A 25398-nucleotide genomic window follows, 5' to 3' on the forward strand; every position below is an offset into this window, starting at 1 on the left:
ATATCAACTACTTCTGTTTCAATGATGGGCTGGGGTAAGACATGTTTTAACAAATAAATGCAGTTTTAAATGGAAAATAAAAGGAGCAGCCAGTACTCAAGCAAATTATTATCTCTGACATCCAATTTTATACCCTCTTCATTTGTTCTATAAAGAGAAAAAGAAATATTTTAAATAAGTGGTCAAGGGCTTTTCTAGTGAAAAAGAAATATTTTAAATAATTGGTCAAGGGCTTTTCTAGTGAAAAAGACTAGAAAAGTGTATTACTAAATGCTACAAACAGCATGTCGTTGTATCTGATCACTTTGGTATTACTAATCACATTTGTTCCCGGGGCCATGGTACAAAGGAATTAGCCAGAGCGATTGAGGGGGCCACAAACGCCATGACCTCTATGGAAACTGAGGCCAAGTTAACATAGAGGAGTTGGTTCAGTCTGTTCTCTTTAATACTGCTCAGAATAATGAACCCCCTTCTGATCTCTCACTTCAATTCCATTCACATTAATAAAATCTAATTCATTTGAATGGGATTCAAAGTGATTTGATTCAATTCAATCAAATTCTGCTCGGTGGAATCAGTCCTTGATTGAAATCTATTAAGTTTGGTTCAGTAAAATAAATTTAAATATTATGCAGTAAAATTAATTTTTAATTAACTAACATTTCAGCTAAGGTCCATTTTGATCTGAACTTCAATTCTCCATTTCTATATTTGGTCCCTATTCAAATTAATAAAATATAGAAGGATCCAACATAATCCTGAAAGATGCACCGTAAGGCTAATCAGCTACATTCATTTCTATTCATCCCTAATCAAATGAGTTTAGTGACATTCAATCAGAGAGAGAGAAATGCTCACCTTTAACTACCATATTGAATGTTTTTATTAAAACTTCAAAATTATGAGTTTTCCCAACTGCACCACACTGTCTGCAGTATGAACTCCATGGGACTTTTTTGGATTCATTCTCCATTTGATCTTTATATTAACAGAGAATAACATGGAATCAGATGGCCAGGAAACAAAAGGGAATGTTGTTATCCACGTTAATGTTTTTACAAAACGTAGAGACAGCTTGAGATGATAGACCTTTGTATCTATGAGAATGCCAACATGTCTGATGTCTACCTTTATTTTTAAGGTTCTTACTCTGAATAGTAAAACACAGTCCTTAGGACTCAGGGTCGTGGTTGTGAAATGGAAAAAGCTCTGGATGGTTGTGACACAAGCTTTACATCTGGAATCAGCTTGAGAAGGTGGAAGCCACCGTGGAAGGCCGTGTTCCTCCTCTCGAATAATATTATAGGTACCAAATGTTGTCTCTTAGGTGACAAATAGCTACTAAGAATAGAGTGAAAAAGAAAGGTTGCAATGAGCACGTTATTCTGAAAAAAAAATTACTGGGAATTTTAAATGGAGATATTACTGCAATAAACACTTTTCATATCTTCGCTGGAAAATAAAGTCCTAGACTGGTACTCCAATGGCACTTGGGCACTGAGCCTCTCAGTATTCTGTGAACTAATAATGCACACTGTCATCATCTCAGGTCAGTTGTGTGGCAGACGTATCTGACGATAAGGATCATCAGGGTTCTAGTGACCGAGCCCTAAGATTTTCCTCTGAGATTCTTATTCTATAGATCTTATTTTGTAGGCCGGGGAATCTAGAGGGTCGACAAGAGCCCCAGGTGGATCTCCTCTTAGGTAAATTGGAAACCCTTCTCTGTATTAATGCCCTGCCAGAGGCAAGAAAACACAGCAGCAGTCGCTCCAGGACTTGGCCTCCCAGCCCTCATCTTTCCATGGGGATGCTGAGACTTGGGCTGCCATCGTCTGGCTCCTAGAAGTCATTGCATGAGGACAGACTACATGTGGAAGAAGAGAGGCTGGCTCTATTTAGGCCAGAGAACTCTAGGACGGGCGGCCTGTCCCCTCTTCCAGTTCCTGGGGGCAAGGTGACTTGGCACTAGCTTTAGGGCTTTGCAACCCTTGGATTGTGCCCATCTCATGCTGAAGGAAAAGGGGGATCTGGCCTGCTCGATCTTCCAGATTGTCCAGCAGGCTCTGTAGTGGCTACAGCACCTCTGAAACTCCTCTTTGCTCCAGCCCGGCCAACAGCTTCCTGTAAGGTTTTACCTTCCTTGTTCTCTAGCATGTCTGCATTGCAGGGGAGATTCTCGCAGGTACCAGCTGCTGTGTGCACACAGTCTAGAATTACACCAATTAAAGATATCTTGGGGCGCCCGGGGGGCTCAGTCGGTTAGGCGTCCGACTTCAGCTCAGGTCGTGATCTCACGGTTGATGAGTTCAAGCCCCAGGTCGGGCTCTGTGCTGGCAGCTCAGAGCCTGGAGCCCACTTCCGATTCTGTGTCTCCTTCTCTCTCTGCCCCTCCCTGCTCGTGCTCTCTTTCTGTCTCAAAAATACATAAAAACATCTCTAAAAAAATTTTTTTAAAGGTATCTTTATTTAGTACGCCTATTCTCACTATTTGTGGCATGGTGTGGAGCGCTGTAGTCAGATCAGAGTGGTCAGCTGAAACTGACCAGTGAAGCGGAGGGAAAAAGACTCAGTGGTGCTTTGGTAAAGACAGAAGGGAGGAGAAAACGGGGGATTTTTCAGAGCGAGAGTCACTTCTTTAGAAATTGGATCCTGCACGATAGGGGGCTTCAAAGAGCCAGGATGCTGCCAAACAGAGGGAACGGTGAGGGGAACTGCCAGCAGGGGGCGGTGGAGCTGAGCGCCGAAGGTGGGTGTCTGCCGCGGTTGTATCTGTTCTAGTTCCTCTGCTAAAAAGCCCCCTGTGATTCTCTAACGGAAGTTGTAGATAAATAGATCGTAGTAGGTAAAATAAAACGAGATTTCACCAGGCTAAAAATATACTTCTTAAGTTTTCATTTTAGAGACAATAAAGCCTCGTGGCATTGTTTTTAATATCTTCTAGAAGTGGATGATACGGCGCTAATTAAATGTCCCAGTGACCCTACTCGGTCTTAGCGTAAGAGTGTGCCAGGATAATGTGTATTTAAGCCCATTAAGGTACTTCGTGTAGCCCGGAAGTGTGGAAGAACACATTGTGAAAATCACACAGATGTACCACGTTTTCCTCAAGAGGTCCCCATGCACTTGCCCTTGGGTTTCTGAAACACCTTGTTAGTGGAGAAAATTAGAGAGATCTCTTGGCTTCTTCAAGTCCTCCCTCCTTCTTCCTTCCCCAGTTAGTCATCCAAACAATAATAAACCCTTCAGCATAATGAAACTTGATCTTGAGTACAAACAGTGTAGTGATTCTGTGTAATTCAATCTGTATCTGGTTGTTTTAATACAATGTCCCTTACTTTGATAATTCAGCTTCTAGTTAACTTTGAATATGGGCCATCATTACTAATCTTGTGCCGGTGGTTACACCTACTGAATACAGTTAACAAAAATCTGGTCTATTTTGAGATTAGAGAAGTTCTTGAACTCTCGGCGCTGGGTAATTAAATTCTTTCTCTTCTAACCACTTCGTATTCTTGTCTTTTTAAAGTCTTTCCGTCTTTATCATCTTTAACTGCTTTTCCCCCTGAGCCAATTAACAGTAAATAATGACTTATAAAGCAAAAAGTAGCACCTTATTAGCATAACACTAGAATAAGGCAATTCTTTGTTCAATGAAAATTGAACCATTTTCTTGTTGAATATAAAATAGATGCCAAATTAATAATTTATTTTAGTTACAGTGATTTGATTTAGCCAAATGTGCCAGTGCTAATAACAAAGGGTACAATTTGCTTTTTCCCTGGAATCTGTGTTCTGCTTACTTACTGGCATTCTGCTGTCCGTGGCACATGTGAAAACAGCTAGTTAAACATGTTGTACTGTGCTTAATTTATTTTCCTCGGAAGGACTACGAAATAACATTGATTTTGCCCCACCTTAACTGGGAACAGTAGCCATCTAAGGCCATCTGTAACTTGACACAGAGGTGAGGTTTGGGGGGAGAGCTGGGAACTTGGGCTACTCTCACCTGGTCACTAGAGTGTCACCTCCTTGCACTGACCAGAGGAAATGTCAGTTCAGAATCACCCCCCCCCCCCCCGCCCCCGGATCCCACCCTGGTGTCTAATAAGAGTCCCTCCGTACAGGAAGTGAAGGTCGGCCATGTGAGATTAGTTCAGAGCCTGGATTCCACACAGAGCTTAGGCCTCCCGCTGGAACACCCACTGCCCAAACAACTTGACAATGAAGCGCCCTCTCCGGGTGCTTCTCCACACTCCCTGCCTCCAGGAATCAGAAGGTTCTCTCTTCTATTTCCCCTACCACACATTTCTCAGAATCTCCTGCTAAAGGAGAGGCTGATAATGATCTTGTTCCTTTTCCTGACAATGTTCTGATTTCTATAAAGAATACTGAGCCACATTCAACTTCTCTCATTCATGCATTTTATCATGATGTCTATAATGAAAATATAACAGTGTTAGGTTGTTCTACTAGTTGCTGGAAGAAATTATTTGAAATTGAGCTGAGGTTTTAGATATATGCTCTTCCAAGGGCTATTTGAATGACAGGGAGGGTGAAGGAGTTTCCTGCCAGAGAGTCCATTAACCCCAGTTCTATAGGTATCTGGTTTGTTTCCTCTCCTCTGTCAGGTGGGTTGGCACCTCCTCGTTCCCCAAACAATGGTAATAACCCAAATTTCCTTTGAAGGAAAGAATTTAGTATTAGGTTACCTTGGAGAGATTCAGTGTGATAAATAAACGTGATAACCAGTCTAGGTCATGCTTCTACATTTCGGGGATCAAGTTGTGATCTGGAAGGCCCCAGGGGCATTTGCAAGGTCAGCATGGTACTGTCCACCTTTGCTCTCTCCCTGTAACATGGCCTAGAGATAGAATCAACAGAGACCTTGTTCAGCTTACTGGCCAGATGGTCTGGCTCAGATTTTATAATTTCCATAAGTGGAATTTTTCAAGCCTTGTTTTTTGAAACTCTTGACTGCATCACAAAAAGAGTTTATTATTGGTCATGGTTGCAACGTAGGGAAGCATCTGAATTTCCATGCTTTACTCTTTACTGTAATGGAGAGAGAAGGGAGGAGCAAAAACAAAACCAAACAAACAAAGCCACCTTGAAGGTAGAAAACACAGCTCCCTGTATGCTGGGACATGGCTCAGATAGGAAAAGATAGGGTTTCGGCATGGACCTCATCTCAGAGAGCTGGCTTCTTTTGCCCTTCATAACAGAATACTGGAATCTCTCTCTACTATTTACCAGATCAAGTCAAATACCTTTTTGAAAATTCATATGCCATAAATGATCTTGCAAAGGGAAAAATAATAACTTTTCCAAATTAAGTCAACACAACCGAAAAATCTAGAAATTTGTATGTATTAGAATATTTGTCTAACTCTTTTCCAAGGTCAGTGCATTTGCTCATTTATTACATCAAGGCTGAACCTCCCAGCAGAGTTTCATTGCTTTAAATTGCCCACCTTACAAACAATCCCATTTACAGTTGCACCAAAAAGATCAATATACCTAGCAACAAATCTAACCAAGGAGTTGAAAGACTTAAACTCTAAAACTAAAGACATTAGTGAAAGAAATTGAAGATGACTCAAACAAAGGGAAAGATATGTTTCCTTGCTCAAATCCCATGCTCATGGATTAGAAGAACTAATGTTCATACTACCCAAAACAATCTACAGATTCAGTGATTCAGTGCAATCTCTTATCAAAAAGCCAGTAACATTCTTCACAGAACTAGAACAAGTAATCCTAGAGTTTGTGTGGCACCACAAAAGACCCAGGTAGCCAAAGCAATCTTGAGAAAGAAGAACAAAACTGGAGGTATCACAATCCCAAATTTTAAGATACTTTATAAAGCTATAGTAATCAAGACAGTGTGTTACTGGAAAAAACAAAACAAAACAAAAAAACATAGATCAATTGAAAAGGATCGAGAGCCCAGAAATAAACCCACACTTACAGGGGCAATGAATTTACCACAAAAAAGGCAAGAATATACAATGGGGAAAAGACAGCCTCTTTAATAAAAGGTTTTGGGGAAACTGGACAGCTATATGCAAAAGAATGAAACTGGACCACTTTCTTACACCATACACAAAAATAAACTCAAAACGAATTAAAGACCTAAATGTGACACATGAAACCATAAAACTAGTAAAAGAAGACATAGGCACTAAACCCTTAGGCATCAGCGTTAGCAACATATTTGTGGATAGATCTCTTCAGGAAAGGGAAATAAAAGTAAAAATAAACTGTTGGGACTAGACCAAAATGAAAAGCTTTTGCAAAGCAGAGGAAACCATCAACAAAATGAAAAATCAACCTACTGACTGGGAGAAGATATTTACAGATCATATATCCAATAAGGTGTTAATATCCCAAAAATATAAAGAAATTATACAACTGAACACCAAAAAAATAATAAATAAGTAATCTGATAAAAAAAATGGGCAGAGGATGTGAATAGGATATTTTTGGAAGAAGACATCCAGACGACCAATGAAGAGAAGGTCAACATCACTCATCACCAGGGAAATGCAGATCAAAACCACAAGGAGGGGCGCCTGGGTGGCTCAGTTGGTTAAGCATCCAACTTCAGCTCAGGTAATGATCACATGGCTCGTGAGTTGGAGCCCTGAGTTGGGCTGTCCAAGCTGTCTGTGCTGACAGCTCAGAGCCTGGAGCCTGCTTCGGATTCCCCGTCTCCCTCTCTCTCTGCACCTCCTCTGCTTGCACTCTGTCTCTCTGTCTCTCTCTCTCTCTCTCAAAAGTGAATAAACATTTAAAAAAGTAAAGAAAAAAACATAAGGAGATATCACCTCCTACCAGTCAAATGGCTATTATCAAAATGACAAGAAATAACTAGTGTTGGCAAGGATGTGGACAAAGGAAACCCCGTAAGCTATTGGTGGGAATGTAAATTAGTGCAACCACTGTGGAAAATTGTATGGAAGTTCCTTAAAAAATGAAAAATAGAACTACCATACGATCCAGTAATTCTCCTGCTGGGTTTTATGCGAAGAATACAAAAACACTAACTTGAAAAGATATATGCAGCCCTATGTTTATTGTATTATTAACCATAGCCAAGATACAGAAGCAGCCCAAGTGTCCATTGATAGATGAATGGATAAAGAAGATGGTGTGTGTCTGTGTGTGTGTGTGTGTGTGTGTGTGTGTGTGTGATCGACTATTACTCAACCATAAAAAGAGTGAGATCTTGCCATTTACATGAACATAGATAGACCTAAAGGGTATTATGCTAAATGAAATAAGTCAGAGACAAATAACCATATGATCTCACTTACGTGTGGATTCTAAAAAACAAAACAAATGAACAAGCAAAAAGCCAGACTCATGAATGCAAAGAACACACTGGTGATTGCCAGAAGGGAGGGGGGGTGGAAGATGGGTGAAATGGGTGAAGGAGATTAAGAGGTACAGACTTTGAGTTATAAAATAAATAAGTCACAGGGATGAAGAATACAGCAGAGGGAATACAGTTGATAAATATCGTAATAATGTGTGTGGTGACAGATGGGGACTGCTCTAACAATGATGAGCACTGAGTAATGTATAGAATGATCGAATCACTAGATTGTACACCTGAAACTAATATGTTGTATGTCAACCATACTTCCATAATAAAATAAAAATAAATAATCTACCTTAAAAAAAAAGACAGAACTGCAGCAGTTTTTATGCCATTGCAGTATGGCTCTTGCCTCATTTTTATTTCTGAGCAATCACACAAATACTGGGGCAAGTGCATACCTAGGGTCCTGAAAGGGTGGTTGAGTTATTATAATTGGAATTCCAGCCATATACCTGAAGACTTTGACCAGCCTTCTCGGCTTCCTGGCTGACACTGCCCCCAGTAGGTTCCATTCCCTCCCGGCTTGCTGCAGGAGAAGCTCTTCTTAGGACCTCTCCTTCTCCCATTTTGTTCCCTCCCCTGTCTGTTGCTGCCTAGCTTCTTTTGCCATCATTCACCTGAAACTCCCCTCAACAAAGTCTCCTGTGAGCGCTGAGCTGTCAGACTAAAAGACGAAGTTAAGATTCCCATCTTCATGGACTTTGCTCTGAAATCTGACAATTCAGACCACACTGTCTTTTGCAAGTTCTTTGGTTTTTTCCCTCCACCCTCTCTGGCTGCTCCCTTTCCTGACTTCCACCATGGCCATCTGCCTCTTTCTCTTCTCCAAGTGCTCTTATGATCTAAAAGATTCCAACTGCATCTCTCCTGCTACCAGTATTTGCTCATTTACCCTCATGGTTCCTAAAATGGGACCTGCAGCCCAACAATGCTCCTGAGATCCAGACTTCTACATCCAATCGCCTGTTTTATGTATCAAGTCCATCACCCTTTCTTCGACACATTCCCTAAGCTTCTCATCTTCCTCCCCCATTATCTTGGTGAAACGCATCACCCAAGCCAGAAGCCTGGGATTATTCCACAACACCTTCTTCCTGTCCTCTCTGCCACCCTAATCCCAACAGTCCTACACCAATTATACTTTGCTAATCTCTTCCTATTTTCTCTTCCTCTCCGTTTCCACTACTATTTTATTATTTCTCTTCTGTATTAACGTGGGAGCATCACCTCTGGCCTCCCTGACTTTATCCCCTGGAAATCTTTCACCTTACTATAGATCTTTGAGATACAAATTTGATTATGATAATTCCCTGCTTAAAATCCTTTAATTGGCTCACATGATTTACAGGACGAAGTTCAATCTCTTTAAGTTGGGAGGCAATAAACACTGAAAAGCAAGAATAAGCCAGTGCAAAGTAACTTCTTATTTAGACAAAGATTTTTTTTGTGATATGCCCTCATCTCCCATCTATTACTACCTACCCCTGCTACCCTTTCAGCCTTTTTCTACCATATTCTACCCACATACTCCTATATATTTTTTCCATATAGAACTTTACCTCTCAGTCTTTTTACATTCTGCTCCCTCTTCCTACAAGCCTTTACCTCTCTTACATCGTTATTCACCCAAGTAATGCCCACTCAGCCTTCAACACATAGCTCAAATACTTTACCTTCTCTGGGAAACTTTTCTTCATGACCTCTTTTCCCTCATTCAGGCTCCCGTGTGTCATAAATCTTGTTAAACTCAATCTTTATCTCCATCATGCTGCCAAGTTTCTTAGAGTGTTTGACATGCAGTGGAAACTCAAGCACTGTTTGATGAGTGGATAAATGAATGAATACTTGAGTGCATATTAGGCCAAATAACAAAAAGGAAAGTGTATTACGTAAGAATGTTGTACAATATCTTGTGAGATACAGTGTCACACTTCTGGTTTGGGAGCAGATCCGTGGTGTGATTGAAAGAATCACTTCGCCTCTCTAGACCTCAGTTTCCTTACCTGCAAAATAAGGAGATCGCCTTAAGACACAATGAAGGTCATCTGGCTCTAATACTCAGTGATCCCCCAGACTCTCATGTCACAGAAGAGCGCGGCTAGTCGTGAGCTCAGCTGTAATTTACAGAATCAGTGCATGGTCTATATGCCTTCATCAGGAGTGTCCCCATATGGCCAGCACTGGGGGGGCACCTAAGTTCCTGAAGCTTCAAGTTCAAAGTGTCTTCCAGGGAAGGAGGTGCACATTCTGGTGGGGAAACTTACCATTGCCCATCGTGATTTTTTTTAAATATTCCTATTATTGAAACACGTTTACTTTTAAAGAGGGTAAAGTGATGTTCGGTCTACCGGACCGCGATGGTACCTCTGGGTGCAAGGGTGTGCGTGTGGCATTAAAGCGGGCGTGCCTCATCTACCTGACTGTGCCGTTTCCTTTTCTCATAGATGGAAGTCCTTACACCTGGTGGGTCGGCAAGGCCAACGAGAAGCATTACTACTGGGGCGGCTCTGGGCCCGGGATCCAGAAGTGTGCGTGCGGCATAGAGCGAAACTGCACAGACCCAAAGTACTACTGTAACTGCGATGCGGATTACAAGCAGTGGTGAGTGCATGCTCCCCTCCCCACGGGCCTTCAGGTCAGAGCGATTCGGTAGAAGAGACCATTTGAAAATTGCTGAAATAATAGGACAATAGGGTAGCAGTGTCTGGGAAGTAACCCAGGTGACAAATGTCAGGAACGCACCAAAAAACATAAAAGCAGAAAGAGGTCAGCATTACAGCAGGTGCGTTCAGAAATAAACAGGCACAAAATTGATGCGTTCCCATTTTATTCAGAGAGAAGAATAATGAGCCACGTAGAAGATGGTGCTTTACATTATGAAACGTGCTTAGTAACAACAGAGGGAATGGCCGTGGGCAGGGAGCCCATGGGCAGGCGTGTGAGAGCGTCCCCGGTAAATGGTCTCCTTCCACCTCCTGCAATGTTTGCTTTGAGAAGCTGCCTGAGAGAAAAAGAGGAGGGGGAAGGGAAAGGAGAACGTCATTCTTTGCTCTATCTTGAGCAACAGTGTTTGCCCATCTACTGTTTCTTCGTGCCTTGAACTGTTTGTAACTCTGATACAGATCAAGTTCAGGAAAGATCCATCTTGGGTTTCTTCCGTCCCTCTCCTGGCTTTTGTTCTGCTTCACAGTGAATGGCTGGGTCTGCATCTGTAACAGATAAAGATAAAATCAGCTGTCATTCCGTGTGCAAAACAGAGGCCCCGGGACTTTAGGTGAAAGTCTGTAAACCCAAGTGCGTCTTTCCCCAGAAATACACATCACACTCCTGCTTCTCACAATTTCAGAAGCAGGGAGGACCCTCTGTGCTCCTCTCCTGCCCCCGGCCAGCAGCAGAGAGCAGGGCTCCGAATTTTCCCAAGAACAACCACAGGTTACTTCCGTCTGCTTCTGGTTCACACTACTTAGAAAGACAATTTACAAGACAAGTTCATTCTACCGGTTAACTGAAAACTAATTCTAATTGTAAATTTTTATGATTTCTAGGTAGGGCGTCTACCTATTTTCCAGATTTTCTCTCAGCAAATGAAATGAATTAGCAAGGCTGTATATTTCAGTGTTTTAGAATCGCGTGTGCACGTGCATGTGCGTGCATGTGCAAGTAGCTACCATTACTCTTTGATCGTGGTTTATTGTAAAGAGAAAAACATGATACTCAATTTTTAAGTTTATTTGTTCGGAAGTTGTCTCTACACACACATTCACACACTCCGCAAAGACTGGAAGTCAGGAGAACAGAAGCCAAAGGCAGGGCTCTGAAGTTGACTTTTCATTCATTAAGTCAGTCTACCATCACTCAACAGATATTGATTGAACATCTTATGTACCAGGTACCGGGGATAAAACACTGAATGACAAGGACAAGAATCCCTGCCTTGACCTATGTTCTTGTTGTCGCTTGTTACTGGTGTGTGTGTCCTTAAGCAAGTTCCATAGACTCGGATTCATTAGTCAGTTCAACGTTGAATCCCAGGCCCTTCAAGAAGCTGACTGTGTCCTCTCCAAGAAGGAGAAGTGGGAGCATTGTCCCGGATGGCTCATTGTCTAGCAACGCGGAGGGTTCATCCTACCACAGAAGACAGTTGACATATTCGGAAAAAAGGAAATCTTGTGCATATAGCCAAGTGAAATTCATTTTTGTCAGACATCCTGATGAGTGCTAGGGATACAATGGTAAATAGAACTTGCATCTTGTCCTGAAAGGGCTCAAAAACCAGTTGGAGAAAAAACCCCACAGAAACAGGCAGCATAATACAATCCGTGCTCTGATGAAGGTATTACAGGATACACCAAAACCAGTGGAAGAAAATTTAAGTCTGACTGAGGGAGTGGAGGGAGCGGTTAGTAAGGTGCTCACAGGAAGAAGGATGCTTGAGAGAGAAGAAAGAGTTTGCTGGGCACACTCATCCTTGCAAGATTGTCTTGGAGGAGAAGCAGTTTGAGCAACCGTCCGCACAGTAGATTTGGAATGCAGTGTGGACAAGAGGAGCCACAGTAACGCTAAGCATGTGGGCAGTACGACATCAGCACTTCCATTCTTTGCGGGGCATGGTGGGAGTTTGGATTTCCCAGTGATGAGCCCTGTGGAGGTAGGCTTGATGGAGCAGGCAGAGGGGGAGGGGGATGTCACAACAGTCCTTGAAAGACATCAAGGGCTTAAGGTGAAACGAAGGCACAGCCACAAAGGAGGAAAGTGTATGAGATGTTGTGACGTGTCTAGCAAATTTGATAGTTAGGCCTCTGTGAGAAGTAGGGGAGGAATGTGGGTAGGCTCCCCCTTGGGCACCTGGAAATGGAGTGGAAGCAGGGCCGTGCATCGGGCTAAGGAATAAAGCTTTGAGCCAGTAGATGGTGAGTTCCGCTTGGAGAGTATTAAGTTGGAGGTGACAGCATAACATCATGTCTAAATCCAGAGAGGTGCCATTAATGGGATTGCCGGTAAGAAATAGAGACTTCAGAGAAATGCCTTTGCATCTGAAATCATTTCCAAGAACATACCCGAATTCAGATCAAAGATGAGCAGACTCATCGCAGACAGACCTATTCGACGGCACTCACACACATTGCTCTGGCAAGACGTGATCGGATCGTAACCGTTGACAGTTTCTCGGGGCCCCAGACACCCCACCCCTTTGCTTCTGTGAAACTTGTCTGATGTCCCCTTTAACAGAAGCACTATCTTTTGAGAAAACTGAAATATATAATGAATATGTTCACCATAAATAGCTATTAAAAGGATCTTCCCTATTTAGCACGAGAAAGAAAGCTTTTGGTGATGTCTTTTTGGTCTTTGAATTCACCAGCACCTGGCAAAGGCCTTGCTATGTGGATGCTTTACAAATGACATAGATTTGACACTTTTGAGGGAAGCTTTCAACCACTCTGAAACACAGATTTGTTGTCTGTATAATAAAAATAAATCTTGATTGGCAGACTTCTGTGCGAGTAAACGGATTATAGGATATGAAAACATTCTGTAAATTGTATAATATGGGATACATAGCTATTTGCAATTCTTAATTATATAATTTTCAGTGCAAGTCTTCATGATTCCAAATGAATCTTTAGAGGGGCGCCTGGGTGGCTCATTCGGTTAAGCGTCTGACTTCAGCTCAGGTCAGGTTCTCGCGGTTCGTGGGTTCGAGCCCCGTGTCGGGCTCTGTGCTGACAGCTCAGAGCCTGGAGCCTGCTTCGGATTCTGTGTCTCCCTCTTTCTCTGCCTCTCCCCTACTCATGCCTTGTCTCTTTCTCTCTCTCTCTTTCTTTCCCTCTCTCTCTCTCTCTCTCCCCCCCCAAAAATAAATACACATTTATTTTAAACATTAGAGTAGGACATATTATTTTTACTATTTGCATGTTGAATGCAACCCTAGCTAAAGTTGTTAACAATTTTACAGTTGCATAAATTTATAGTTGCATAAATTTACAGTTGCATAAATTGGGGCACAGGAAAATTTAAATAAATTTCCAAAAATTATATTAGAAATGAGAAACAGAGAGAAGGCTAAGACCCAGATTTCCAAACTTCCGGTTCAATGTTTTCCTATAATATCATGATCAAGGAAGACTACTCACATTGTTTTTCCATCTTTTTAATGATTTATGAATTTAGTGTCTAACTAGCCGTATGTGAATTTTAAACTTGAAGTTTAACCAAACAGACTACATGTCTTATGTTCTTTTTTTTTCTAGAGGAACTCTAAAACTTAGATTAGGCATTTATTCTTATTTATTAGAGTAAAATACACAAAAATGGAGCTGGGATAAATGAGATTATAGCTCAGGACACAAGTGGGCCTCGTAGCAAAGCTATGATGACCTACGAGAACTCTCACCATCTCCGTGATTGCCTGATTATCTGTGCCGTGAGAAGTTTTGCACAGTTATTTCTGAGACTAAACGTAATTTAACATTTATGATTTACTATTCTCAGCAACAGTAAATATTCCCACCTACCGTGCCAGAACCCTAATTAAGTGAGCCTTGGTCTCAGCTAAGTGCCCACCACTGGGTAATTCGTGGTCTCTTGCCGCCTGACTCAATGAGCTCACTCATCACATCTGAAATTAGCAATGCCAAAAATGGAATTACCAGTGAAGGCGTGCTAGTCATTGCTTCACTTCCCTTTTCTCGTTGCACTTGGAGAATTTCTGGGTAACTGTGTGCGGGCCAACATGAGCCCATACACCGGGGGAAATGAGGGAGGTGAAAAGCTATTAACACAGTCTTTGTGTTACAGTCAGGGAGCAGTTCCCACCTCCGTCTTAGAAAAGACCAGGTACATACTAACTTGTGCCCCATTCCATTGGCCCTGAATGGAGTTGGCTTGTCTTCCTGGGCTAGAAATAGAAATAAGCCATGACCAACTTTACATAGACAGCAGAACCTCTTTAATGCTTTGAAACCAGAAACATTGGGCTCAGCTTCCTACCAACAACTGTTAAGTACTTTGAATGTTTTGAAAAGGAATCATTATATATTTTCTCACCGTTTATAAACAGTTTCATCTCATCTTTGATAGCGTCTTTCCATGAAACGTCTTTACTTTTACTCAAAGTGAAATGTTTGCGTGTGCGTTCTCGTTTGCCATGTGGCTCAGATCACGATAGTGAACGTTTGGGGATGTTAATCACGTGTCAGACAGTTTCAAGAGCTCCAATGTTCCATGTCATTGACACATTACAGTGACCCTACGATTAAGGTGCTTACTTTATGCTCATTTTACAAATCAGGAAATTAAGTCCCAGAGAGGTTAAGTTACTTCCCCAAGGTCACACAGCTAACAAGTGGGAGAACCACAATTCGAAAACTCCAGACTCATGCTGAGATATTCTGCAGCCAGGCATAAACTCTGTAAAAATTTTTAAATATGCTCTGTGTAGAGTGTGGCAAACAAGCCGCCTTTTAGAGGCAATTTACTGGGGCGCCTGGGTGGCTAAGTCCGTTAAGTGTCCGACTTCAGCTCAGGTGATGATTTTACGGTGCGTGGGTCCGAGCCCCACATCGGGCTCTGTGCTGACAACTCGGAGCCTGGATCCTGCTTCAGATTCTGTCTCCCTCTCTCTGCCCCTCCTCTGCTCATGCTCTCTCTCTCTCTCTCTCTCTCTCTCAAAAATCAATATTAAAATAAGGGCAATTTGCTATCAAACCTTTAACAGATATTCTTTGAACTTTTTACTATATGGCATTTTAGTTTCTTAAATAAATACAAACAAATGTAGGTACTTTTCTCCCCATTTTTTATAGCAGCCAAGACAAAACAAACCCAAACAGAAATTTCCATCAATAGAATCTTAAGTAATTATATTATTGGGTTGTTGAAGGAAGGAAGGAAGTAGATACACAAACACTTGCATAGAAAAATAGCCAAAGTAAAAATACAAAAAAGAAAGCTGAAGAATATACAATATGAGTCTGTTTTTGTAAAAAAAATACACATACAGCCATAACCCTTATATACATATAGGCAAGTTCTGGAAACCATACAAAATAAACTATTTTTTTAATGTTTATTTATTTATTTTGAGAGAGAGAGAGAGAGTGCATGAGTGGGGGGTGGGGTCAGGAGCAAGAATCCCAAACAGGCTCCACACTCAGCACAGAGCGAGACGTGGGGCTCGAACTCATGAACCATGAGATGGTGACCTGAGCCGAAACCAAGAGTCAGACGCTTAACCGACTGAGCCACCCAGGTGCCCCATTGTGCTAACTCTTGTTAATGGTTTACTTTGCAGGTGCCTGGGTGTTTCAGTCAGTTAAGTAAGTGACAGGCTCTTGATTCTGACTTAGGTCATGATCTCACAGTGGTGAGCTGGAACCCCTCGTTGGGCTCCATGCTGGCAGTGCAGAGCCTGCCTGGGATGCGCTCTCTCTCTCTCTCTCTCTCTCACTCTCTCTCCCTCCCTCTCTCTCTGCCCCTCCCACATTCACTCTCTCTCTAAATAAGTAAATAAGCTTAAAAAAAAGAGTTAACCCAGTAGACGAAGGATATGGAGTCTTGTCTTTATCCCATTCTACATCTTATTTACCCTTTGGATTTTTGGCCGTGATTATAGTTAACCTGTTTGATTAAAATTTCTAAAAGTAGTTTCCAAATCTTATATGGAAAAGTAAGGGCCCTCACAGGCATCCCATTACATAACAAAACAATATTAAACCAGACTCTTAAGAAAGCAGATAGAAGAATAATGTTCATTAACAGCACAAAAGCTACTCTATTCTTGATTCTGTTGTTCCCAGTATTGGGGTGAGTTTCTAGGAAAGCTGGAGGGTGCTCCTCTCCCATGCAGCACGGTGAAACACAACATCTAGGCCACTAGCCTTTACCTACCTGCAGAAGACTATGGTTTATCTCGATCTGAATTCTGTAAAACTCATGCTGATGCTGTTAATCCTTCTGGGATCCTGCTTGAGACAACATTCTCAGTCGTCTGATTCTCAGTCGTCTGATTCTTGCCTATTAGAGGGTGTGATATTATGAATAGTATGGGCATCAGTTATGAGTAATGCTCTTCTGGTCGCAAAACCAACCAAAACAGTAGCCAATATTCAAATAAATGTGTGTGTGTGTGTGTGTGTGTGTGTGTCTGTGAAATGTAATATTAAAATGGGTAGTTATCCATACGTTTCCTTTTTAGAGACATAAATGGAGCTGACCTTCTAATCTAATGAAGGCTCTCTTTCTTCATTTAAGTTAAGCTTTGCTTAAAAAAACACAAAGAAAGATGGGGTACCTGGGTGGCTCAGTCGGTTGAGCATCCGACTTTGGCTCAGGTCATGATCTCACTGCTCCTGAGTTCGAGCCCCACATCGGGCTCTGTGCTGACAGCTTGGAGCCTGGATCCTGCTTCGGATTCTGTCTCTGTCTCTCTGCCCCTCCCCCGCGCTTGCTTTCTCTCTCTCTCAAATATCAATAAGTATTTTTTAAAATTTTTTTAAAAAGCAAAGACAGAAAAAGGAAACTTTAAACTGACGGGGCCCCAGAGTTTCAGTGTATTTCAGCACAGTGCAGATTTCAGACACGTTCCATGACCCCCTGGATTTTAGTCCTCCTACTTCCTCTCTGAAGTCTACCGGTCAGATTTCCTGCACCGTGAAGTTGCATCTAAATAGGATATTCCTCGAAAGTCTAGCAGCTAAGCTCGTTTAGAAGTGTAACTACTTTTCAATATGTGGGTCGGGGCTAAGAGCTCCAGGCGAGGGCTTCTGCTCTTTCATTAGGAATTCACCCTGAGATGTGAAATAGGAAATATGAGCGAGGCACAGGTAGGCGGGTGCTGGAGAGTTCCAGATGCCAAGCAGCCCTGCAAGTTGAAAGACCTCTTAGCGATGGGGGTAGGGAAATGCCTCTCCCCATTTCCAGAGGAAAGCATAAAAATGATACATTGTATTCTGTCTCAGGGATATTTTGGTGCCAACTTGCTTGGCACAGTATAGAACCTCCTGTCACCTCATGGATTGTATCATGACAGAAAGGTAATTGGGCACCGGAGAAGATGTCAGCAGAGTGTCAATATGGTTTGACCACTGCCCCTAAATAATATTGATGACAGGAAAGGGAGAGGGATTAATCAGGTGTGAGCCTGTCAGATGTTCGGAGCGCTCTGCAGGTTCCAGAGAAAGATGCACCCCACCGACAGAATGCTAAATGGACTCCCGACAGAAGACATTATTTAGCCATCTCGCGAAAAACAGAACGAAGACGCAAGAAGGCTTTCTGAGAAAAGCGTAGTTCATTTTCCATCACCTCTCCCCAGCACGCTTTAAAAAGAGGGCGAGCTCTTCTATTTTCTGGGACAAAAAAAAAAAATTGCGGTCTCCCTAAAAGTCGACCATGAGTAAAGAAAGGATCAAGTTAAAAGCCACGTCATTCAGTTTAAGGCGAAGGGCCAGGCAAGCAGTTTTGGGGCCCCGTGGCAAGCGGGTCGTGGGGGTGCCACATGTGACACAGCCCGTTTGTTTGCTTGCCCTGTGTCCTTCCGGAAGGTGAAATCCATTCCACGCGAAACTCACCATCACACCCTCCTTACCGCCTCTCCTGGGCCTTTCGCAGATGCCTGGCCCTCTGTGGTTCCAGCTTGTCTCTTGCTACGGCTCACTTCTAAACCTGAGCTCGGGGCAGTACTGTAGCAACCTCCCAAAATAATTGCGAAGCTTGACGCTCCCCATCCAACGACTTTATAACTGTGGTTATCACCGTCTGGCTTCATAGAAACTAGGATCACCTAGGAAGCACTGAAAATTACTGATCATCAGGCCCTGCCTCAGAGTAATCAAACCCAAATCTCTGAGGGTCAGGTCTGGCCATCCCGGATTCTGCACACTTCCAGAATTTCGAGTGTGTGGCCAGGGCTAAGAACCAGCGATTTCTGGTTAACTTGAACTGCACGTAATAAAAAGAATATATAAAGAAATAAGCTTTAAGCAAGATGAAAGCTTATTTCCCTTTTATGTAAAAGTAGCCCACACTCCTCCCAACAACCTGCTCTGGTGTTCTTAGAGTTTGACCACATCCTCAGGCTCCAGTAGGGCTTCCAGTGCTCCGGCCGTCACATTCACATTCACATTCCAGGCAGAAGGCGAGATCTCCAGAGTCTCTTCCCATCTTACCATCCCAGCTTGACCTCACTGTCCACCACGGCCATTCTGAGAACGTGTGTACTTCCTCATCGCCGGCCTCATGAACTGCACCTAAAATATCCCATCTCGTGTCTGCGGAGCAAACATCACTCACCACTGAAGATCAGCTTCCATGCTTATTTCTCGAGGAGCTCTCCCCCACTTTGCCCACACCCCCCCCCCCAACATCTAGCCAAAACCTGTTACTTAAAAGCTTGCCTCCCTAGGGGCACCTGGGTGGCTCAGTCGGTTGAGCGTCCGACTTCGGCTCAGGTCACGATCTCGCGGTCCGTGAGTTCGAGCCCCGCGTCGGGCTCTGGGCTGACGGCTCAGAGCCTGGAGCCTGTTTCCGATTCTGTGTCTCCCTCTCTCTCTGCCCCTCCCCCGTTCATGCTCTGTCTCTCTCTGTCTCAAAAATAAATAAACATTAAAAAAAATTTTTTTAAATAAAAGCTTGCCTCGCTCGTTCCCAAAGCCAATTTATTATAATGTTATTTTGTATCTTACCTATAACTATTTGTCTCCTCTCTCAAACTGTAAGCCTCACGAGGCCAAACCCCACACCTCATTCCTGTTTATAAATCCTCTGTGCCTGTCGCTAGCTACTCAGCAACTATCTACAATTTGATTTAAGCCTGTAGCTCTTTAGAGATTTAATTTTTTTTTTTACTGTGTGTAAACTTTCCTTTTGTCATGAAACATAATGCACAAGAGATGCCCATACTTGACTCTTTGAAGATATTCTTTTTACTCTGGGCAGCGAAAATTGGAAAGTGATTTTGTATTTGAGTAGTAATGTAATTCCACCAAGATAGCTCTTAAAATGCTAATAATATGCGTATACGAATACGTGTATCTATTCTTTTATATTCATTTACACGTATCTACATATATGTTAAATATACATATGGCGTTATTATATATGATGTATAATAAGTTTATTCATTTTTTGGAAGCATGCTCATTGTGTTCAGCTAGCTAAATGCCTTATATTAATATGAAATAATTTACTCTGTATGCAAGAAGGTAAATGATTGAGATGGAAATACAGGACACTTGGAGAATGAGAGGAGATGTACCCAGATAATAACTTTCCTGCCTATCTTTGTCATCACTGAGAAGGGTGTACCCCTACTATAGGCAGTGTGTGTGTTAGGCAGGATAATGGTCCCCAAAGATGTTCAGGGTCTGATTTCCAGAACCCATTACCATGTTACCTTACATGGCAGAAGGGGCTTTGCAGATGGATGAAGGGTAAAAACCTTGAGATGCGAGGTTGGTGAACTGTCTCATCAAAAGAGTACTTAGAAATGAAGAACATGTCCCAGCTGTGGAGAGAAGGAAATCTGGTGATGGAAGGAAGATTGGAGAGAGCCTAGATTGCTATCTTTGCAGATGAAGGAGGGGATCCGTGAGCCATGCCTGTGGGTATCGTCTAGACGCTGAAAAAGGCAAGGGAAATGGATTGTCCCCCAGAAATTCCAGAAAGAAACTGAGCCCTGACAACACCTTGATTTTAGTCCAGTCGGACTCATGCTGGAGCATTAATCTATAGAACTGTAAGAGAACAGCTCTGTGCTGTTTTCAGACCCTTGGTTTCTGGTCATTTGCTATGGCAGCAATAGAAAACCGACAGACCTACTTTCTACTATGGTTGGTGTCACTGAAAACACCCTGCAAAACTTTTTCTCCCTCATGTTGGTGTAGAGTCAAGGTTGACTGGTAGACTAGCCTTGAAGCAAATTTAAAAAGAACGTCCTTAAAAGTAATCTTATGGCCAAAGCCACATTCCCTTGCCCGTACATCACCTGCTGATGGAAAAGCTTCAAGCCCCTGTAGAGAACACGTAGGGTCTTCCTTGGATGTATGGTTCTCTTGACCAGGGAGGATGGGTTGCCCATTCTTATCTGCGATTGGATCTCCTTCAAGTGGATGACTGTATCGCTGATGCCAGGAGCTTTTACAACTCAGAAACATTCATTTATACATCCAGTCATTCAGCCACGTCTGAGTCCCTGCTAGGTACCAGGGATGCACCAGACCTTCCTGCTGGTCCTGAGAAACACAGGGGGGTGGGCAGCCTTAATGGTATGCCTCCCGCTGGAAGATTTCAGATGTCTTCTTGATCCCTTCACACGTTTTAATTTCACAAATCCGATCCTGCCTTCTTTTTTCCTTTAATTTTAATTGACAGGCAGAGAAATGAGTGCATAATGAGGGTTTTTATCCATTTTCTTATTTTCCTAATAACCAATGAATTAAAGAGGGACATTATGAGCATTAGGAGATTTCCGATTGTGATACCCCGTTTTATGGCAGGTGCCATTAGCCTGCATCTAGCCTTGATCTATTATTTATAGCCTGTTAAACTCGGCATGATCCAGATAGCCCCAACTCCACCAGCAGGGAGGCGTCATAGCTAGGACAAGGGCTGGAAAATAATGAGCAGTATTCTTTCCTGCCATTATTGTTTGGGGATATTTTGGTCAGTGTACTTCATTGCATGGAAACTGTCCTGTTTTCTAAGGGCCTTGATGCAATAGTCAATTATAAAATGGATTTTTCTGGAGTTATCTGTCGCATTCATTCATTTCGCCAATTGTGCAGTGAGTTTCCATTGTGCGTTCTACCAGTCCAGTCACAGTACAAGACGATGCCACCACTGAACTGCCCAGGTGCACTTATACACACTTATTTCAATAAATACAGTATAGTTCCGTAAGTGCATTTCCTCTTCCTCATGATTTTCTTAAGAACATTTTCTTTTCTCTGCCATGTTTTATTGTGAGGATATATAATACGCATAAAATAAACAATATGCCTATCTCTATGTTATCAGAAAGGCTTCTAGTGAACAGTAGTAATTGAGGTTTTGGACAATCAAAAGTTATTCGTGAGTTTTTGACTTTGGATCGGGGTGGGGAGGTGGATGGGGGAGATTGGCACCTCTAACCCCCATGTTGATCAAAGGGAGGGGGATTCTTTGATAAGGAAAACAAAGTAACACTAGGACACAAGGGTGGGCTGTAGAGTGTGTATTTTCAAATCAAAGAGAACTTGTGAAAACTTTCCTGAGAAAGAAAACCCTCCCAAGAAAAAGGTTAAGAATGATCCTGTCAAGTCCCAATTAACCACATTCAAATTATCCCCAGTATAGACTATCCACACTGCTTATTTCTAATATAGAAAGCATTACAGTAATCACATTTAATCTTTGTTACATTTTAAATAGACATGTCAATGCAAAATACAAATATTGAAAAGAAAATGAAGACAAGAGGAAAAGAAATGAAGAAATGTGGTGAAGGAGAAAACAATAGTGATATGAAATAGCCAGTCTTTCTTGTTAAGAGCAACCTTTTCGTTCCTGAATGTATATGTTGGTTTTGTGCTGCCAGTATCCAACCCTGTTTATAATTCAAAGTCAATATTGGGAGAAATCCATCATTGACACTAACGCGGCAGCCTTCTGAAGGGTCAGGCCGGGGCATCTGGACGGCCACTGCCCAAGCCTTCCTCCCCCTTCTTTTCAAGGGCATAGACTGTCTCTTAGGCTTCCATAAACATACTGATGGCTTTTCAGGGACTGAATACTGATGGCTTCTCAGGGACTTTTCAGGGACACTGTGGGGTAGGAAGTCTGGAAGGAATGTGATACCATGCATATGACAGCTTGGATTTTTTTGTTCTAGTGATGGGTTATTTTCCACAGCAGGCGTATCTTGCCATTTGTTTGCCCCAGGATGCTTCGTCCAGGCTCTGAAGTCTAGAAGCCACTCAGACTACACACAGTATTACCTGTGGGTGCATATCCATTCCAATTCTAGGAGTAGTTCAGACCGTGTTCATCAATATTAACTTGCTCAAGACTGCATTCAGAAACAGATAAAGGGGCTGAAGGGGCATGAGAGATCGTTATGAGTTGAGAGCAAAAGAGGAGGTAAAAATCAGTTTGTTATAATTTATCCCAACCCCAATCTGAGGCATCAGTATCGTGTGGCTACCAAAATACACAACAAAATAAAATACTCTTGATATCACCTCAGTCAAGTGTCCCAATCATAGGAGTCTGTAGCAAGTATCTGTTATACCTCACTTGAAGTGTTATATCTAATACTGAAAAACTGGAACATGGAAAATGAGGTTGGGGAATTTGACAAGTATTCTGTACTTGTCAACAACAGTTGAGGAAGAGAGGAAGGAAAGGGGAGGGGAGAGGAGGGGACAGGACGGGATGGAAGGAAGGAAGGAAGGAAGGAAGGAAGGAAGGAAAGAAGGAAGCGAAACAGTCTACTATTCATTACAAGAATCCATTCCCTTGTGTTATGGGTTGAATTGTGTCCCCTAAAAAAGATATGTTGAAGTCCTAACACCATTACTTGTCAATGTGACCTTATTTGGACGTAAGGTCTTTGCAGATGTCATCAAGTTAAGATGAAATCATTAGGGTGGGTCCTAATCCAATATGAATGGTGTCTTTATAAGAAGAGGAGACCCAGAAACAGACACACACAAAGAAGAGGAAAACCATGTGAAGATACACACACAAGGAGAATACCAGGATGAAGGATGGAGGCAGAGATTGGAGTGATGTGTCTACAAGCCAAGGAATGCTGAGGATTGCCAGAAACACCCCGAAGCTAAGAGAACGGCATGGGTCAAATTCTCCCCTAGACCCTTCAGAGAGAGCATGACCCTGGAGACACTTGGATTTTGGATTTCTAGCCTCTAGAACTGTTGGGAAATAAATTTCTGTTGTCTTAAGCCACCCAGTTCGAGGTCCTTTGTAACTGCACCACGAGAAACTAGTGCATCCAGCAATGCTGGTTCCCAAGCCAGGGCATTTCCCCGTGGGTTGTTGGCAGGCAGTTACTTCCCGAATGCTGACTATGCCTGAAGCACTTTATCTGCATATCTTCCTGCAATCTTCACAACAACCCTATGAAGTAGGTACCATTTTTAGGTCAAGCTTGTAAATAAGGAAACCAAGGCTTAGCAAGTTGATGAACTTGCCCAGGACCACACGGTCAATAAGTAGTGAATGGGATGAACGGAAGCAATCTCATGCTGGGAGCCAAGATTTTAACCATGATGCTACATTTTCTCTGGAGAGAAAGGGGAGCTAGTACAATGGGTCAAAGAGCTAAAAATAGGGGAGATACAGCAGGGAAGGCATCGAGTTGTACTACAGTCTGTCTTTGAGAAAGATGAAAGAAGGAAATGCACCATACACTATCCTCCAGGAATCCTTGCGGGGGCTTGGGAGTGGGGCTGTCCATGAGAGCAGTGACCAAGGTAAACCAAGAGACAGTGGTCAATACCTCTCCCATCCTAGAGAAACAGAATACGTGTGGCGATTGGGATTGATAAGGAGATCCAGAAAAGTTTCTAGAAAGAATGGGCAGAATAAATATACATGAACCATTTGATTCAAAACTGTTATTAAATTAAGGTGCATAGCATGGCACTGTTGATTTCCCATTAGCGTGCCAACATTATTACTTTAGTGAATGTAAACATATATATGATGCCTTTATTTTCTCCAGTAATGCTTACGCTCCTGCCGTGGTCCTTTTCTATAGCCCCTCCTTGGGAATAGTGCACAGGTGACTTTCAACCCGTGTCCTAATCACTTTCACCTGAGAAGTACTGAGCTTCTTTCCTGTCACCTGCCTTTTCCTGTACAAACAGGGTCTGTGGTCTTTGTCTAGGTCTTCCTCCCATCTCCTCACATTTCGGGGATCTTCCTGCCCAGTCCATTCTTTTTTGTCATCATGAAGAACCTACTTCCATTCCCAGGAACCTGTCTTCCTGTAGTCTTAAGTCATGGCCATCATGACTCCAAACCAAATCTCCTCTTTAACCAGCTGAGTTGTCCTTCTTGACCAGTTGCAATCATCACCCAGGTCCCCTGTGAAACCACTAGAGTTATCGCCAAGACTCCCGTTAACTCTGTAGCAGGTTTCCTCTCTAGAGATGCAGTCCAAAATCTTACTCTACCATGAATTTCCAGCTTTTTTTTAACGTTTATTTATTATTGAGAGACAGACACAGAGCGTGAGCAGGGGAGAGGTAGAGAGAGGGAAAGACATCTGAAGTAGGCTCCAGACTCTAAGCTGTCGGCACAGAGCCCGACGCGGGGCTTGAACTCACAAACTGTGAGATCGTGACCTGAGCCGAAGCCAGTCGCCTAACCAACTGAGCCACCCAGGCGCCCCTCCAGCCTTTTTTTTTTTTTTTAACTGTGGGTCCCATCAGTCACTGGCAAGCTTTTGGAAATATGAGGAACTCTAAGAAGTTAGTTGTGTAGTTGTATACTTCACATACTACTACAAATAAGCTAATTTTATTTTTAATACAGTTTATTAGAGCAGTTTTAGGTTCACAGCAAAATTGAGTGGAAGGTACACAGAGTCCCTATTCTCCAACTATCAACGTCCTTTACCAGGGTAGCACATTTGTGACAATAGATGAACCCACAGTGACACATAATGATGATCCATTAGGGTCTACATTAAAGTTCATCCTTGGTGTTATACATTCTGTGGGTTTGGACAAATACATAATGACATGTAGCCACCATTATAGGATCATACAGAACAGTTTACCCTAAAAATGTCCTGTACCTGTTCATGCCTCTTTCGCCTCTACCTCCTGCCAACCATTGATTTTGTTTACTGTCTCCGTAGTTTTGCCTTTTACAGATTGTCATAGAGTTGACTCGTACAGCATGTAGCCTTTTCATATTGGACTAATTTTATTTTAATAAAAAATGTTAAATAGTACATGGAAGAATTTAGGGACGTTGACATTGTGAAAACCAAGATATAT

General features: G+C 42.5%; 1 protein-coding gene across 1 annotated transcript in view; it reads left to right on the forward strand.

Moving 5' to 3' along the window:
- Positions 1-25398, forward strand: part of LOC109268887 (contactin associated protein 2) — a 1595009-nt gene that overhangs the window by 1513678 nt on the left and 55933 nt on the right. Inside the window, exon 14 of the mRNA XM_053897072.1 lies at positions 9835-9991. Within this exon, the coding sequence (XP_053753047.1) occupies positions 9835-9991 (157 nt within the window). The remainder of the gene's footprint in view (positions 1-9834; positions 9992-25398) is intronic.

Source organism: Panthera pardus, unplaced genomic scaffold (genome assembly GCF_024362965.1).
Source record: "Panthera pardus isolate Hobbes unplaced genomic scaffold, ASM2436296v1 HiC_scaffold_8, whole genome shotgun sequence".
NCBI lineage: Eukaryota > Metazoa > Chordata > Mammalia > Carnivora > Felidae > Panthera > Panthera pardus.